A 20,237-nucleotide genomic window follows, 5' to 3' on the forward strand; every position below is an offset into this window, starting at 1 on the left:
AACTTGGATTAATGTGAATTTGGTTATTTATTCTCTGAAGAAGTGGCTTACACTGAGTCACGAAACGTCAGAAAATCTAATTTTTTCTACTCATTGGGATATTACAAATATATCAATTTATTTATAACAATCTACCCAATGGTCAATTTATTCAAAATTATCAAATCAAAACTTGGCAATCATACCTATTTAAATGATTATTAACAAAGAATTCTACATGTTGATGAAATATTGACGAAAACAAGTATTTCTGAGTTATACAATCAAAGATGGCATAAGCATACTGACATGTGTGAAAAGTATTTTGAATAAGATAAAACTAATATTCCTTAAACTGTAGTGCCATGCATCGTTAATCGATCACCTCGATAACCGTTATAATACCAATCTTAACGGTGCATAAAATTAGAAGGCAAAGAGAAGCGGCAAATACAGTTTATTGTCAAATGACGCAGGCCAGAAAGTTACTAGCACATGAGTAAATATCAGCGAGCAGTGAGCATCAAGCGAGTAAGCAATTACATAGGCAATTTATAGTCAAATTTAATAAAGGCACTGCAAAACAAAACAAAAGCTGATAATAGGATTTGAGTGCATACATATATGGGGAGGAGGATGAATCATCGAATGATACTTAAGCAATCAACATTTTGGCTAGAGTGTCATGTGCTCTAGTGGTCATAACAGTATGAAGAGATACATGAATTGCTACTATTCCAACGACATTGTTTGTTAAGTAAGCTAATAAAAGGCTTAGCAAAGATTGTCCATGCTCAAAATCGATTGTAGGATAGTTGCTATAAAACGATGCAAAATTATGTTTGTATGGTCTGAGTTTGTTTATCTATCGTGAAGAGTGGTACAAATGACTAGTTTTGAAACTCATGCATAAACAAGCATAAACAACAGATTAGTTGACTAAATACCAAACTATTCTTAAATCCTTATGGAATTTTAAGTTTGGTTCCCACTTCATTCTATAGACAATAATACAAACTAATAAGCAAAGATGGATGGTGACTAGCAGTAGAATACAGGACACACATTTCGTCATCTTTTGGACTTGTCAGCTGGATGTACCTGCATCTCATAGTTGATATTCACGCTGAGACAGTCCGCACAGGATGCACATATGCCAACAAGAGACTGATCAATTGTTATCCTAAACAATAATGGGAAGATACAAGCAAACAATATCAAGGGAATATAACCTAATGTTTTGCAAAAGGAACAAACAAATTTATAAAATATTTCTATCACCGCTCTCCTTAGGGGTCACTATGATCAATAGTACATGATTCACTAGCTGTAACAATTAGATTATCCTTAAACTGAAATATCTAGTCCCAATTTCTGTAAATCAGAATACATTTTTTGATTTCAATAGTTTTACAGAACAGTATTATTCTTCCTAAAAACTGGGTAAAAATTTAAAGTCTCACACTGTAACTGATAAACCTTAAGACGGTACGCAGATAAATATATTCCCTTTCAAGTAAATGGTGATTTTCAGATGGGTGATGCTACCAAGAAAAATTAATTCTTAAATCGACATACTGTGTATTTAACATCATGAATAATAATATCGTCACAAATTTGTGTTAAAATTTATGCTACTGAATTTAGATATAAGTAACTAGTTGTTCACTTATTAAATATTGAGTTTTAAGACGATGTCTGAAATTGAGCTTTTAATCCCCTCTCTCTATCACCCACATACACTCAAATAAATGAATATAACTACCAGTCTTACTCACTTAGACAGTGATAATCTATTTTTATGATTTTCAGATAGAGACTATCTCATTTATCAACCTGAAAAGATCAATAGGTATGTAGTTACTTCAACATTATTTTTACATCCATCATGACAAGGGGTAGAGAAAAGGATGAAATAAAATTTTAACTCAGTGTATAATTTTCCCTTTATTCATTAAAATATGGAAGTCAGGTTAATTCTTTTTTTAAAGTTATTCTGTAAAATGCTTCTTGCATAAGTTGGACAAAATATTGTCACATTCAGTTCGTTCTTCAAAATTTGAGGAAATCAAACTAAATATGGATTCCTCATGAGATCACTACTTATCATTCAATTGTAAAATAAAATAACGATCTTAATTATAGTACTCAGTAAACTCCAACGTAATTACGTCTGCTTAAGAATAACTAAGCTGGTAATATTCTTAAAAGTACATTAGGAATTATTTGGTATGGTATAATGTTATGAACAAAAAATAATCTGATGTTATTAGAAGATATTGAAGTAGATAGTGTATTCAGATGATTAGAATAATGAATTGATTTGAAACCGCTGGTTTAAATCCCTTTTAGAAAACCAGAAAATACTGGAAATGTTGGAGTTTTCAGTAGAATACACTCATAATCTTGTCATAAATCCAATTATAGAAGTATTTAAAATGTTAATCTCTATTGATAAGAGTAGATCGACTAATAATATTTGAGTATAACATGCACCAATTAAGATTCACTTAATCCCGGTCGCTGACCCTTTTTATTTAACTACCAGTCACAAAATTGCACTAGCAACATAAACATGAATAATCCTTGTTATTGATTGATTTTTTTGTGTCCCTGCTACTGTTCAGTATGTGTGTGCTTATTGTTCTCTTTGTAATTGACTGTTATTTTACATTTTTGTAAAAGTTGTATTAATTCACACTTTAGAAACAGATTATAATTGTTGGTTATATACATGGTGACATGTTTTGATTAAAACCCTACTAACATTTTGTGGGACAGTATAGGGACTTATTCAAGAAGTCCATCTGTAGTTAATTATTTCCCCCTACACAGGACCCGTGTGAAAATCCAGTCTGAAAACTGTCTGCTACTTACGTACTTACTTACGCCTGTTACCCCTCGTGTAGAAGCATAGGCTTCCCACCAACATTCTCCATCCAACACTGTCCTGGGCAATCCTTTCCAGTTGTTATTCATTCTTTTCATATCTGCTTCTATTTCCCGGCGTAATGTGTTCTTTGGGTTTCCTCTTTTCCGCTTCCCTTCCGGATTCCAAGTTAGTGATTGCCTCGTGATTCAGTTTGGTGATTTCCTTAATGTATGTCCGATCCACTTCCAACATCTTTTCCGGTCAACACCCAATACTACTCATTACAAGCGTTAATATAGACCAGAATAAATAATAATGCGTAGTGTGACAAAGAGATGGGCATTGAACAAAATAGTGAGTGATAGATATACATACAAGTACACATGCAAAATGAATAGAGGGGAAGAATGTATTTGTGTGTATATGTTTTCGTAAGTGCTAATCAATCTTGAGTAAAGTTATCAATCGTCTGTAGTTACAGATAATCAATCGAACTATCTAAAATTCAAACATTGTGCGGTTAATCTCGAATCAACTGGATTAGTAGTCACGATGTAAACTGACAGATAGAATTCGATTAGAATTGAGGAATAAATGACATTAGTTACTATTTAATGATGAATCAATACTAATATACCAGTCACACGAGAGATATTTTATAGTGAAAACACCATTGTTGGGATGTCTTCAGGTGTGACTCTGAATAACAAAGATTAGAATTCCACCTAAAAGTATCAGTTACCTTACAAATCTAAATATTCCTTATTTATGGATGTCGACTGTTATAACTTTAACTTCTTGTCTGACGCAATAAATCAGATACTGCAATTGACTCACGCTTTCAACTATGAAAATACTAAATCTCCACAAAACCCCTTCTGATAATTATATGATTCACTAATAAAGATTTTCGGTTAACAGCTAATAAGCTTGATGACAATTCTTTAAACCAATTACAGGAATTATTATCAGAAGGGGTTTTTTTTGTGGAGATTTAGTATTTCCATAGTTGAAATCATAAGTCAATTGAAGCTAGACCACTATGGAAAACCTGGAAGCACTGGACGACCGTTTCGTTCTATTATGGGACTCCTCGACAGTACGCATCTACGACCTCGCCTCGAGAGATTCGAACCCAGGACCTAACAGTCTCGCGCCAGAGCACTTAACCGATAGACCACTGAGCCGACATCCATGGTTTTAATGTCTAATTTCAACCAATTCACAATTTTGAGTAACCGTTCACCAATTGTCTTCAGTGAGTTCCTATCTCACAACAGACGTGGTTTGAACTCCACTGGTCACTGCTTCCCACTAGAACTCCAGGAAATATCTCTCGAAGTCAGTCACTAGCGAGTATGTGATTATTATTTTCAGAAGGGGTTTTTTTTGTGGAGATTTAGTATTTTCATAGTTGAAATCATAAGTCAATGGGAGCTAGACCACCATGGAAAACCTGGAAGCGCTGGACGACCGTTTCGTCCTATTGTGGGACTCCTCTAGCTTCAATTGACTCACGCTTTCAACCATGAACATTACAGAAATGATTGTGAACGACGAACAGAAACCCTAACTCCTATTGGTTCACACAATTTCTATTATCCCCAATAACCAATCAGAACACAAGTCAGTAAGCAAATTTTCCTTCTATTATTGTATTGTCCTTGTAATTTAAAAACACCGATTTCAGAGAAGGGATCTCTTGTTTTCAACGAATTTATTATCAAGCTGTACAATCGTATATATATATATGAAAACTTTTTTTTGTTAAAGTACTAATTCCGTGAGGGAATGTGAGCACGAATAACCAAGATGATGTAATTGAAAGATTATAATACTAGATTACGTTATACGAGTAATAACAATAGATTTATTGAATATCATAAGATGATTAAAATATTTTTTTTGTTACCATAATTAAAGGTCATTAAAGGTCATAGAGGTGTAAAAATAAATATCCACAAAAACCCTTTCTGAAAAATAAATAAGATGATATGATGAAATGAGAATATAAGACATAAGTAAAGGGGAATGCAGTAATAACAATAATGGAATGATAATATTGATTAAGGCCACGGTAACGATAACGATAAGGCGTACTTCTTTTGTACGCATAGTTCTGGTTTAAACTCATGGATGATAAGAGCTTCGGCTATTTTTAAGAGTTGAATACGAAGAAATCTAGGTAGATTTGAACGAATCATATAAACAATCTTAAAATAAAACTATGGATCCGTAGAGTGATTACAATCGATTAAGTGTTCAAGTATAGAACTCCTAACTGCTTTCCTTTCACCCTTTCAGAACCAAACTTGGGATATGTTCTCGTATCCGAGTTGAAAGCGAGCACTGGCTACGATCAATGTACCTTGCTCCACAAGAGCAGGTGAACTGGTAGATGCACATAGAGGCGACTAAACGCGGTAGCTTATCTTTTATGAGTACAGAAAATCAGTTCCTACTAGTGTAGGTTATATACATTACTTACAAATAAGAAATCACACTATGTTTATAAATAGGTCATATATAATACAAAACAGAGCAATATATACATAATTAATTAACTAAGCATATTAATAAAAACATGATAATTCACCATAGAGTAGTTCTAAAGTTTCTCCCTTTCCTAACTATTCACTTCTTATTTAACAACAATTAGGACAAAATATAAACCTATGGATTAACTTCAGTTTGCCATGAACTAATAATGAAGAAAAAATGCCAGTTTTTTCCTATTCATTTAAGTATTTATAAATCTAGAGATTTTTTATTGTAGTGAACAGAACACAAGTGGGGACAATCGAATGTATTCATGCACGAAAATTACAGGCTATCTCAGTAAAATCTGATAACCATACAATAAACAGTTAGTTTGTAAACTATCAATCAATTGTCTTAATCTTGACTCTTCCTTCTACAAATATCAGTCTATCGTATCTGATTATTATTATTCATGCATTTTCATACCAATTTCGTTTCGTTTCCGTTCTTTCCTTATCGATCTTCTAGTGAAATACATTCTGTGCCTGACCATCGTCATATACTACTTATATGGATATAAGCAACCCACACCACACTCATCCCCCCTTTAAAGCATTCATTCTTGCAATGGTTTTGCTCGCCGTGTCACTTTCTTCTTTTACCGCAGTCTGTACCACACTCTCCGTCAAAATTTTGAGTCTGCGGCGCGCTGATCTCCATAGCTCCGTCAACCTACCGCGACACAAACAGTATTACCGTTATTATTAAAATTGATTTTTCCGTATCACAAATATATTTTCTTATAAAACAGTGTTTTGTTCTAAGCAAAGATGGATAGTGGCTAGCAGTGGAATCCAGTTTGATGTGCATTTCGTCCTATTCGGGACTTGTTAGCTGGATGTACCTGTATCGCAGAGTTAATGTTCACTCTGGGACTCGTACCCAGTACCTTTCGCTTCAAACGTCATCGCGTTATTCACTCAGCTACTGAGTCCTGATAGTCACTTGCTTCTGAACATATACCAATAAGAGACTGATCAGTTGCAGTCCAAAAACATCAATGGGAAGATTCAAACAAACAATACTAAGTGAAATGTTTTGTTCTGTCTTTTTTCTTCTTCTTCTTTGTTCAAATCTATTCTTCATGGGATTACTTCCCATCAAAATAATAAGTTATGACAATTTTTAGTATAAATGTGTATATGAATATGATGTTACCGAAATTGAATTCAGTCAACTTCAATAACCCTAGAGTCTTTTCTTTTAATCAATTATCTTATAATCATTTATATTTACCATAGTAAAAGTATTATCTCTACTCTACTCTACTGTATCATCGGTTAAGTAAGATGTTGTCAATGTGTATACAACCTAATTCTTCTTAGCTAATATCAAGATATATTTGTATATATATTTATATATAAATGTATAAAATAATCGTCTCTTTACTCCTCCTCTTTACAAAATTGTTACTGAGGTTAGAAAAATCCCATTAAGATCGTTGTACAGACATATATCTATGGGATTACAGACATGTGTAAATTCTGATAGGTAACAAATAGTGTGACAGACATTCATATATATATATATATGTGTATATAGAAAAATCAATATTTATTTTTTCCAACTTAAAATGAACGTGTAACCGACTTTTAATTTTATTCAACATAATCGAAATTGATTTAAGAAAACATTGAGGAAAAAAATTTTTTTTTTTAATTTTTCTATTATGGATTTATATAATACCAAATGTAATTCACACATTTATTAATACATTTTGTGGAATAATCAACTATACCATAGAAACTATTTATTTGTTTAAGGTGAGTAATATTTTAAAAAGTTTCTATTTAATATGAATAAGATAAAAATGATACTAAGAAGTGAAAGGTACTGGGTTGGAGTCTCAGAGTGAATATCCATTCTGTAATGTAGGTAAATCTAGCTGACGAGTCCCATATAGGACGAAACGCACCTTGTCCTGGATTCCACCTTTGGATACTAAGAAAAGTTTTTAAAATAGAAAGATAATGAACTGACAATGTTTGCATATTGCTGTTGGTGATATTAAAGAAAATAATATATTAGTTACAATTCTTGGACTTTACTATTATAATTAGAATCCAAATTTATTTAGAAACATTTGACTAAACGGTTGCTCAACTTTGTGGATTGGTTGAAGTTAGACATTAACAATGTTGGATGCCGGCTGGCTCAGTGGTCTAGTGGTTAAGCGTTCGCGCACGAGACTGATAAGTCCTGGGTTCAAATCTCGTGAGGCGGGATCGTGGATACTCACTGCTAAGGAGTCCCACAATAGGACGAAGCGGCCTTCCAGTGCTTCCAAGTTTTCCATGGTGGTCTAGCTTCAATTGACTTATGATTTCAACTATGAAATTTTGACTAAATGTTAATATTTAAACAATCATCTTCAGGTATATATATATATAATTGAGATTGGTTAGCGACGATAAAATACAAACTCTTTGAAATAAAATCATATCTGATAAACAAGTTCGTAACTATCTGAACTTAGTAGGTCAATAGAGGATGCTCGAGGGTTTGGAGTGGAAAGATCTGGATGAACAGTGATGCAGATTTATCATTTATAACAAATCCTAAATAGAGTGAATCAAGTTTCTATTATTATCTACAATTCAATTTTACTCAAACAATAATTATTTTAAAAGTATTTTCTTATTATTAACTGAGATGGATATTATTTTCGACCACTGTTGTGTCTTACGTTTGAATTTCTCAACTGTATACATCTAGTCTATTTTTAAATCTATCATATAGATAGACATGTCCAATTTTCAGTGTTACCATACTTTACAAACACTTTACATTATAATGAAAAGTATAATTTCGTTTACTTGTTATTTTTAAACATCCAATGATGTTGAGAGCGGTTTGAGTCACTACTACTACTACTACTACTACTACTACTACTACTAATAATAATAATAATAATAATAATAATAATAGTAATAATAACACTGCATTTGAAAATACCGAATATACTGATTAATTTAAGAATTTTTGATCAATGAACATACTTTACAATGGCAATAAACAGAGTTTATTGTCTTTGACGAAGGAGGTACTAGTTTCGTACTAATTTTATTATTATTGTCATTAATGACACATTTGCTTTATATAGATTTGTATACTTAGTTTGGACCCACATTGTAAGTGTGATAGGTAGTAATACTACCCTGCTGTTCAAACTGCAGAAGGTTAGATGGGTCACAGATCTGGGACTTAATGGTTACATGTTGGGTGTTTTAACCACTGAGCTTCTGATTTACTTGTACCGGTAAGTACGAAAATATAACTCGATTGCAAATTTAATTGCTAGTTGGTTAAGGAAGTCAGAAAACCTGAGTTATATGCTAGTTAGCACTTGTTAAAGGAGATGTGACATAGACTCAAGCTCCATCAATTGCATCGATTCCTTCAAGATTGCTTATACACCTTGTTGGTGAATGCAACTAGATAAATCTCAAAAGATAAAGTGTATTTTAAATCTATGGTTCAAGAGTTGAAACCAGTCAATCATAACAGTTCCAGAACACTTTACTAGATAAACTATTGATCAAGAAAAATTAATAAACATAATTCTTTATTTAAGTAAAACTTACTTTTTCGCTATTGTCTCATTTAGAAGCCTAATATTTTCTAACGTAGACATATTTCAAAGCGACGTACGTGCTTACCCCCTTCCATAATTAAGATAAAGACGCCCTAATCTCTGTGCAAAACTTTCAATATTCAATTATCTGTGAAGTAAAAATTCGAGTTCCAAAATCTACAAAAATCCATATACAAACAGATTATGTCCACTTAACACTAAGTACAAAGAATAATTTTTGCAGATCTAATAAGAAGTCATGACTAGTGGTGTTCAGCCATGTTGAATACAAAACAAGTAGCACCGATGATAATACGCTGTGATAGCGGAAAATCACGAATACGTTGCAGCTAAAAATATAAAACATTGGATGACAGCTCAGTGACCGAACGGTTAAGTGCTGACTACGTGGCCTTAAAGACTTTTGCCCGATTCCTGATGCGGCCGTAGATATGCAATACTGAGGCGTCCCGTGCCAGAACGATAAACTGTTCATTACTTCCCAATTTCTAATGGTTCTCCTTTGGCGGCCTGCTTAAACATCTGGGCTACCTGTTTCCCGTCATCTATATATTTCAACAAGTTATCTAATATTGTTTCTTTTAATACATCATTATGGATATTAAGCACACAGCCTATTTCGGTGCGTTTCTGAAAACTGTACAACCTTTCGCTGTAAAGGTTACAAAAGGCCTAATCACAGATGTCGTGTTTGTTGGGAACATGCAGCAAAAAGAATATACATTATTCATATGTCGATTGACTGAACTGCTGACATCCAACTGGCGATCACTGAATGTTTATCATCAGGAGCAACGAAGAAATAAGAAACGTAAACATGTTGAAATACTTTATGCTGAGAATTCGATTTTGTACCAAATAATATAATATTGAATAAAGCTAATAATAATAATAATAATAACTGAAGTCAATCAATATTTATCAGGAAGAACAAGTCCCCACAGTCTGGAAAAAATGATACCTCATCAAGATACAAAAGAAAGGAGATCTGAGCAAATGAAAGGATTACAGAGTCGTCACACTGTTGTTAGTACCAGGAAAAGTTTTCAACATAGTGTTGCTGAACCGGATGAAAGACTCAGTGGACGCCCGAATTCGAGATCAATAGGCTGGACTCTGTAAGGATCGGCTGTGCACAGACCAAATCATGACACTACGGATCATCGTTGAACGATCAATTGAATGGAACTCCTCACTATACACCAACTTCATTGACTATGAGAAGGCGTTTGACAGTGTGGATGGGAGAACATTATGGAAACTTATTCGATACTATTGAGTACCTGGGAAAATCGTCAACATTATCCGGAATTTATACATCGGACTACACTACAACTTACTTATTTAAGCACATAAGTATAGGTACAAGGAGGAACCAAATATGTATGCGTCACATAAATCAAATGATTTATGTGAGGGCTGTGGTATTATCAGGGCGCCCAAAGAGAAGCAGGGGGTTTTCTTACGGAGCCACTCCCTGAGCTTTCGACCTATAGGTCTAATCCATAATGCATTGGAGCAAATTTAGGAGATGCAGTCCCATGGTAGCCGGTGACCAACAATAGGTTCATACGCCTTTTACTCCCTCAGGATCCAGGATCCCATGTACACCATTGGTTTGAAATGAGGGTTTTTCAACTCCCAAAACAAACTGTACTATAAAACTTTTCTGTAGTATAAATTAGAACAACTCAGAGAACAAGAAACAATATTGTTTTCAATCAGATATTAATCAGACACTATTATGTAGTAATATTTTGTATGGTTATACAAAAAATATTAAACCAATTTAGTCAGTTTACAGGTCATTGATAACAATATAAATGTATTATGCAACTAATCAGACTGATTTTCTTACCGATATCCGATCTTCCTATGCATAATCCCAACTCTTTACTCGAATGAAAAGACTAAGAATGAGAAAGAAATTTGTAGACTGAATCGAATTGGTAATGTAGGTGAACCAATTTATGGGGTCATCTCTTAGATATGCAAGGCATTTCTTGGCCAATTACCTGCGTTCGTCATTTGACCGGTTTCTGACTGGCCCAATATATCAGAAAAGAGATATATTAATAAATATAGTAGTAACGTACATTTTGATGACATAAACATGTTAATATGAGAGGTATGTCAAGGCTTGCGGAAATAAACTTACTAAAATAATAATGATCAAAAATTACGTAATATGGAGTGTGAATAGTTAATTTGTAGTATGCAGATGGTAAAGAAACGAAAAGAAACAACAAATGGCAGAACGAATTTGTAATATCCCCTGTTAGATTTTCTCTGAGCAAGAAAGGGACAAAGAGATATTGCAGATTAAGCTATGAACACACTGACTAGAGTTGCCAACTCCAAAACTTTGTAGCTCCTCTATATATAAGAGATTTAAAAAAAATGCTTATTCAGAGAATATGAAGATGCTTGATAAACTATTGCAGACATTCTGATTGCATCTATTATACGACCACTATCGATCAAATGTGACTGAACGAAGATTTTATATGACCCTTTTTAAACCATAGAAGTATTCCCTGAATTATTGTATATCCTTATATTTACTACTACATTTGTCATACCATCTTACTGACAATTTGTAATTTGCAATTAGTTCTTCAGTCCTTTCGCATTAGTTCAATATATTCTCCCTCATTCATACAAAGTATTACCTGTATATTAGAGTACTACTTGATGAAGATCTAACTGAAAAAAATTAAGTGAATAATTACAATCTTATCTTGTTTGTAAAGATTTGAATCTACTCTTTGTTGATGTTAAGGTCTGCAATTAGTCAGTTGATTTTGGTAAATATACATTCTGGACAGATTGCCATGATATGGCTGTTAAGTAACAAGCATTATAAACAGTTTTGGGTGGTGGTTAGCAGTGGAATTGTGGACACATGTTTCATCCTGTTTGATACTTTTTAATTGGATGTACCTGTACCCAATTTCCCAGAACAGAATAGAGCCCTTAACATCAACAACGAGGAGACTGAAAAATAATTACAAGGGAAATAAAATTCATTCGCGTCATACAAACTAGTGTTTATATGAACTCACTAAATCAATTGATTACGTTTTAGGTGTTTGGTGCGAAAGGTACTGTGGTGAACAAGAACACAAATGGGGACAATCGAATGTATTTAGGCACGAAAATTACAGACTATGTCATTAAAATCTGATGACCATACAGTAAACAGTTAGTTTGTAAACTATCAATCAATTGTCTCAATCTTGAGTCTTCCTTCTACATCGTATCTGATTATTATTGTTCATGCATTTTCACACCAATTTCTTTTCGTTCTCGTTCTTTCCTTATCGATCTTCTTCTGAAATGCATTTAATGCCCGACCATCGTTATATATTACTTATGTGGATATAAGCAACCCACATCACAGTACTGTGTCCGAGTCCCAATGTGAACATTAACAATTGGATGTAGTGGGTACATCCAACTGACAAGTTCTTAATATGATATAACACACCTCCTAGATTATATTACCGACCAATAGCCAACTTGTAAACAGATATTTATTCTATATAGTTGAAATCATGAGTCAATAGAAGCACTGGACGGCCGTTTCGTCCTATTGTGGGACTCCTCAGCAGTGCGTATCCACGATCCCGCCTCACGAGATTCAGTCTCGCGCGCGAGGACTTAACCGATATTTATTCTCTCATATTTTTAAAAAAAATCAAATTCTTCCCAAACTTTAAATTATTTATTTTTCTTTTCTGTTTTTTTGTTATTAGGAAAAAACTGAATAAAAGATATTTCACTTATTTGAAATGGAATTTTTCCTGTCGTTCTAACTTTTTTTCTTTTTCGTTTATTTCAATTTTGTTCATATATCAACTCTACATTAAAGTTGTATTGATTTAGATATTAACAAGACTGTATATGTATTCCTTGTATGTATGTGTCTATGTGTGTTATGCGCAGATTCTCATATGTGAGTGCATATATGTTGACCCATCAGAAAACTTTCTCCATTCATTTAAAGAAATACATCAGTATATGTATCTGTGCCCATGGCTGTTGTCCTACATTAATAACATTAGTTACTGAAGCAAGAGTGTTTATCCACCCGTAAATGATAAAGAATGAAATATGTTCGTGAATTAATTCAGATAAACAAATCGAAATAACTATTTGACAGTTGAATAAAAACGGATCAATAAGATCAAGTTGATTACTCAAGAACTGATTTAATTCTTCCTTTTGTTTTCAATTTACTATTCAATTTCTTTACAAAATGTTAATTTTATATAGTTGAGATCATGAGTCAGTTGAAGCTAGACCACCATGGAAAACCTGGGAGCACTGGACGGCCATTTCGTCTCCACAAAACGCCCTTCTGATAATGATCATATACTCACTAGTGACTGGCTCCATGAGATATTTCCTGGAGTTCTAGTGAGAAGCAGTAACCAGTGGAGTTCAACCAGGTCTGTTGTGAGATATCAACTCACTGAAGACATTGGTGAATGGTTGCTCAATTTCGTGGATTGGTTGAAGTTAGACATTAACACCGTTGAATGCCAACCGGCTCAATGGTTTATCGTTTAAGTGCTCACGCGCGAGACTGATAGGTCCTCGCTTGGAAACTCGCGAGTGCGGGATCGTGGATGTGCACTGCTAAGGAGTCCCATAATATGACGAAACGGCGTGGTGTTCACTTGTCCATTTCCCATTGTTATGTGTGAATTTAAACTTCACCCCACCGCACAAGCAGGTGGCTATCAGGACTCAGTAGCTAAGTGGATAACGCGATGGCGTTTGGAGCGAAAGGTACTGGGTTCGAGTCCCAGAGTGGACATCAACTATGAGATGCAGGTACATCCAGCTGACGAGTCCCGAATAGGACGAAAGTCGTGTCCTGGATTCCACTGCTAGTCACTATCCATCTTTGCTCATAATACATTTCAATTTGTTAAGTAATCCATTAGTTTTTCACAATGAAGCAACTAATTATACTATTCATATGGAACTAAGGTGACAACGCTTATTCAATAGTGAATGAATTGTGTACTTCATCGAAACAGGTTAAACTTCACAATATGAAACATTTTGCATGTAAAATATTCATTTTTTATGATTAGTTGACATTTATTAACATGAGTGCATATACATATCAACTAACAGACTTAAAACCATAGCCAGTGTCACTCACTTATAACGAAACTGGTTACCAGTGAACATACGAACAGAAAGTCATCCATTAGAGTAAACATAGGATCGTTAATGTACTCTGATGAATAGTTCTAGAATGGAACAAGAACCCATTTTGCAATAAATGCAGACCTCAATCAATATAGTATCTTTTTACACTTTTCACAATGAATGATTATACATTTATTGTACTATCTAGAGTTCATACATTGAATTAATGAATCATTTTTTTTCTTCATTGATTAATATTTTTAACTTTTGATCACCCTAATAAAAATCTCCATAGAAATCTTGTACACTTACATATATTTATGATATTATAGAGTAGTTGATGAGTAGAAGAGACCTATCAATTATTTTATTACTATTATTTAAACACATAAATATTGGTACAAAGGGGTACCAGATATATATATCAAATGAGATTTGTGGGAGGGCTGTGATACTGCTCGGGTGCCCAAACCGAAACAGGTGGTTTTCTTAGGGGGGCACACCCGGAGTCTTTGACCTAAAGGTCTGATCCACAAGGTAGTCGGGCATTGTGAGGAGATACAGTCCCATGGTAGCTGATGACCAATGATTAATTCATACGCCATTTGTTCCCTCAGGATCAATTATTTATTAACATACAACTTAGTAGAATACTAACCATTTGATTGACTCCAATTTTAACGATACTGAACGAGTGTAAGTTTGATTCATTTAGGAATGACAGATTCCGAATGAAGCCTATTCTTCTGTAGGATTATAGTATAGAGACCGAGTTTAACGATTCTTGAAATAACCTTGACTAATTTCAAACCCAGTGTTAATCAAAACAGTTTTCTGTATGAATAAATAGTACATGAAAAAGAAAACAAACATTCTATATGATTAGCGAATTTACTAGTCTTCTACATGTTGTTCTGTCTGTCAATAAAGAACACACTAAATTATAAGCTTTTCTATATGGATATAAAATACCTATCTTCTCGAACCCAAATGTAACTTTCAACAGTCTTTACATTCTACTCCATTAGAGTTTATTGATTTATGGTTAGTGACAAGGAATTTTGCGGTTAGGTGTAATTTATGTTTCTACACGCAATCCAGTAGTGGATAAGTTGGACATTCTTATTTTTACCTTATGATGCCAAAAAAATAGTGTTTTGTTATGATCTCAAATGCTCAAAGCACTGAACGAAGATGTTTCGTCAAATATACACTTTAAGGGGAAGTTCTAAACAATCGCAAGGAGTTTCTAATCAGTTCTTAGCTAATCCGAAAACAGCTTTTGTAAACAGATAGTTTGTGGAAAAGAAAATAATAATATTACAAAGTGTAAGCTAATTCTACGTAATTAATAAATCTATTAAAGCCTTCTACCAGTTATTCTGCCTGTAAATAAAAAAGACATAAGCTCGTTCTAATGGATAAAGAATATCCATCTTTCCGAACCCTAATAAAGACACAAACAGATTTTTAATGGTTCTCATACTGTTCCTAGTTAGGGTTATGTATTTAAGGTTGAGGGTTTTGTTACGTTCTCTACATGATTGCGGCTAATACGGTATACAACTAACGGCACTCGGACGTGTAGAACCTCGACAGTCGCAAATCAAAAGACGGAAGGAGCAGGGGAAGTTATTGATGGGCAAGAGTCAAAAATGTACAAAAAACATGAGTATTTATAGTTATTAGTATTGGCTACAACATCATTATATCCCAATAAGTTGGAAGTTTATACACTTGTCCAATCATAGCATACCACCATGATATTCTAGAACGCTCTATCAGGTTCGTATTGGACAGGATCTCTTCGAATCCTTTAGAGCCTCCGGAGGCTTCGTCATGCTTTTCAGAGCCGTCCCAACAGTTTTTATTCACTAATTGCCATTAGAGACAATATGAGTTGTTCCGTAGCCATATGGTTGAATAAATTTCACTCAGAAATACAAGAGGCGCTATCCGATTAGTTCATTTGAAAAAATATAGTACTACCTTGATAAAGTTTGTTTCAGGATTAATGGTTTAAAGCGATGGTTTAGGGATAGAGTCGATTCCCCTGTTATAAACTATCTAAAAAGACAGAATATGGTACATTTAACACTACCATTTTTACTCTATGGTAGCAAAAAAATAATTTTTCTTTCGTCATCTTGAAAGCTTTGAGTAGTATAGAACGGCAATTTTACTGCTCATCATACACAGTATTTGAATTGTGAACAAAAATCAAAAGTATTCTCCTCTATTATGATTGGCTCGCCCCTATAATGTGTATACATTTGTTTATTTTCCTTTCGATTAACTATTATAAACTCCTTATTCTTAGTTTGACTGATAAGAAAACCTTAACTTTACAACAAATATTCATTTTACATTGATATCGTGAATGGATGAATGTCAGACCACCATTGGTAACTTGGGAGCATTGGACGGCTCTTTCTTCTTAGAATGGGACCCCTCAGTGGTGTACATCCATGACCCCGCGAGTAGGGCCCGAACTCAGGACCTATGGTCTCGCGTGAGAACGCTTAACCTCTAGACCACTAAGCCGGCACTCAACGGTGTTAACGTCTAACTTTAATCGACCATTATTTATAAATGAATGATTCAATGATGTTCTGAATATCAACAAAGGGACACTATAACCGTTTACACGTTTTCACTGGTGGTCTAATATTGATCCATTCATGATATCAATCTAAACTCAACAACCTCCACAACCCTATACTGATAAATATTTATTTGTTTTTATTCAGTTTCATTAGATTATTACAAGAAATAGTAAACTCAATCAATGAAAAGACAATGAATACTTTACCAGCAAATAGAACATTAAACACATTCAATGGTAATAATACTAGACGTTCAAGTATCTCAGCAATACGTTATGCTCGTTCGACATCATTATATTTTCCTAATACAGATACAGATGAAGAAAGTCGTAGTCAATTACTTGCAAGTGAAAGTATTGCAGAAACACGTAGAGCTGAAACAATGAATCGATTAAATCGTATCGATGTTAAAAATGAAGGATCTAGAAATTTAACAAATCCATTATTTGATAGTATGAGTAGTATAGATCAACCATGGTTACGTGGTTATGGTCAAACTGTTGTATTATCTCCACCGAAAATTAATTTACCTATTCAACAACAAAATTCACATCAATCACAACAACCATCCTCCATGGAACATGATACTGCTAGTACCATTCAAGATATGCAGCATTCAATACGTTTACCTACACCTAGAAGTCCTAATATAATGCATGGAGGTTATGGTGCCCTACCACCTTTAAATTATGGTACATCGATAAGAGATGGTTATGCGAGCAGTATTGGAGGTGTTGGAGTTGGAGCAGGAGGAGTTAGCAATGGAATTGGGGGCGGTAGGAAAAAAACCAAAAAGAAATTATCTTGTTTATCTTGTCTACATGGAACTGATAACGTTGAATCGTCAACAAAGTATGTTATAAATTAGATTAATTGAATTTGAGTTATTCTTAAAAAATATTAACGATATGAAGACATGGCTGTTTCGTCTTATTCTCAAAAGATTTTATGATTTGTAAACAAGCTTTAGATTATCAAAGCGAATGGATAGAATACCGGTTGATAGGTAATATACAATGATACAATTCGGATGAATGATAGTTCAGTTGCTAACTTAAGCCCCTGAATGAATTTAGATCAAAGACAAGATCATTAACCAGTAGAATAGGTTTTCTTTATCCAACAAAAATAACATACTTATTATATAGAAATTATTAACACTGATAATAAATGTGATTAAATGTTAGAAAACATTGAATGATATTAATTTTGCGCATTATTCTCTAATGAAGACTCGACTGTTTGGCTTAATTCTGGTTAATCATATCAATCAGAATCGTGTCATGAGGGTGTCCAAACCCGAAAAGAAAAGGAGATATATGTCATATTTACCCGAATTATTTAGTTCACAGCATTTACTACTGAATAACAAAATAAACACAGCACTTATGTCTATCTTCTATTAAAACGAATTGATTCTAACTGTTAAAATTTACAGTTAACTGAAATTTCGCACGATAGATGATGACTAACACAGTAATGAAATATTAATTGCATTGCATTATGTAAACAGTATCAAGGGTAAATTGGTTACAATTCATAGGATTTAAAATCAACCAACATTGTTAAAATGCGTGAACGGAGGTTGGGATCGTGAATGCACACTACTGAGGAGTCCCGTACTAGAACGAAACAGCCGTCCAGTCCTTCCATGCTTTTGATGGTGGTCCAACATTCGTCGATTCATGATCTCAATAAAAAATTCAACAATCTCTGCAACCTCATACTGATAATTATCATGTGCTTACTAGTGACCAGTTTTGTAAGGGAATTCTCGGAGTTCTAGTGAGAAGCCGTAACCAGCGGAGTTAATCCATATCAGTTAGAGACAGGTATCTACCTTAGACAATGGAAGGTGGTCACGCAATTTCATGGATTGGATTGTATAATTTCATTCGAACATGTATTATAGACTCATTAAATCTAGTCGTTTATATTCATCCATAGTTTCAGGCTAATGTACCGGAAGGTTCCTTGCATTTTAATGATTTATTCTATGAACCAATATGAAGGGGTGGGGTGCTGAGACTAGCCTAATCCATTACTTTGTCATAGACTTTGAATCAACAAAAACTAAATAATATATACTTTAATATTAGTTTAAAATTAATAAGGAAAGAGTTTTCATCGTTTATCGTCAGTTAATGTTGTTGTAGCAACAATAACACTTGAAGAATCGAAGATCATATTTACGTTTCCATAGTTTGTTGTTTGTTTGTTTTTTTACGTAAAACAGGATTTCGAAGCTCATCAATAAAATTATTTATCCTGAGGCTTCATTTAGAAGTCATCAAATTACTGTGGTTATTAAATGTCTGAAGTAACTTTGTCCCCTTAAAGCACACAAGCATACATATATGCAGTAATGTACCAAGTTAACCAACTGATTAAATGTGCATCTATATATCATTTTGATATAATTTAAATGTATCTATCACTCCACCGGACAAACGCTCGCACACACACACACACACAGAGCTCACTCCTCAGTTAATGTTCTGAATGGATTTTAGGCTTATAATGATGGTTATTATTATTATCCAATAAAGTGCTCTAGCTGGGTAGTTGTGATTTGTAAAATTAAATAACAAATGTATGAATTAATTTTAGCTGAAATCTAATTTAACCGAGTAAAATACTCACTTATATATAAATATATTGACTTCCTTGAATAGATCCATATAATAATCTACAAATCTATATGCATATCAGATCAAGAAATGAAAAGTTTTTCCAGTTTCCCCCCTTTCTCCTAACCCCCCTTTCCACAGTTGTATTATTTTTACTCATTTATTTGTATTTACCGTTATTAGTAATTATTTTCTTATTATTTTGTTGTATTATTTCTCCATTTCTATCCATTCACTCACGTAATTCTACACACGCACATCATCATCATCACCACTATTATTATCATCAACATCTAGTTTATATTCATCATCTGATGACTTAAACTTAATAGATGACCTAAATAAATCAGATGGACATGAAGTGAATAAACGAGAACAACAACAACAACAAAATCCATATATTATCTGTTTGTCGATTGTATTCGCTTTGTTGGACATTCTTTTATTGATTGGATTGACTTTAATGATATTTTTTTTCAAGTGAGTTCAATGTTCAATATTTTTTTCCTAAAAAAGGGCAATATTTTACTATTTATCGAGTCTGGTTTTTTTGTCATAGTTGAAAGCGTGAGTCAATTTGAAGTCAAATATAATTGGAGTAAATACAATCAATAAAAGAATGTTAATTAAAGCGAATAAAGTCGATAAACAGATAATATATGGATTTTGTTGTTGTTGTTGTTCTCGTTTATTCACTTCATGTCCATCTGATTTATTTAGGTCATCTATTAAGTTTAAGTCATCAGATGATGAATATAAACTAGATGTTGATGATAATAATAGTGGTGATGATGATGATGTGCGTGTGTTGAATTACGTGAGTGAATGGATAGAAATGGAGAAAT

At 33.5% G+C, this 20,237-nt stretch overlaps 1 protein-coding gene and 1 non-coding gene across 2 annotated transcripts in view; both read left to right on the top strand.

Annotated features, from left to right (window-relative positions):
- The first annotated feature begins 13,740 nt into the window (after positions 1-13,740).
- Smp_tRNA_00705_Pseudo_TTG.1.1 lies at positions 13,741-13,812 on the top strand. Its single transcript has one exon. It is a non-coding gene (tRNA).
- A 3,143-nt stretch (positions 13,813-16,955) lies between these two features.
- The window catches only part of Smp_082300 (hypothetical protein), a gene marked incomplete at its 5' end in the record, with an annotated part of 25,332 nt that continues 22,050 nt past the window's right edge, over positions 16,956-20,237 (top strand). The window contains 2 exons of the mRNA XM_018798215.1: positions 16,956-17,614; positions 19,690-19,872. Coding sequence (XP_018653179.1) covers positions 16,956-17,614; positions 19,690-19,872 — 842 coding nt within the window. The remainder of the gene's footprint in view (positions 17,615-19,689; positions 19,873-20,237) is intronic.

Source organism: Schistosoma mansoni, chromosome 6 (assembly GCF_000237925.1).
Source record: "Schistosoma mansoni strain Puerto Rico chromosome 6, complete genome".
In the NCBI taxonomy this organism is placed as follows: domain Eukaryota; kingdom Metazoa; phylum Platyhelminthes; class Trematoda; order Strigeidida; family Schistosomatidae; genus Schistosoma; species Schistosoma mansoni.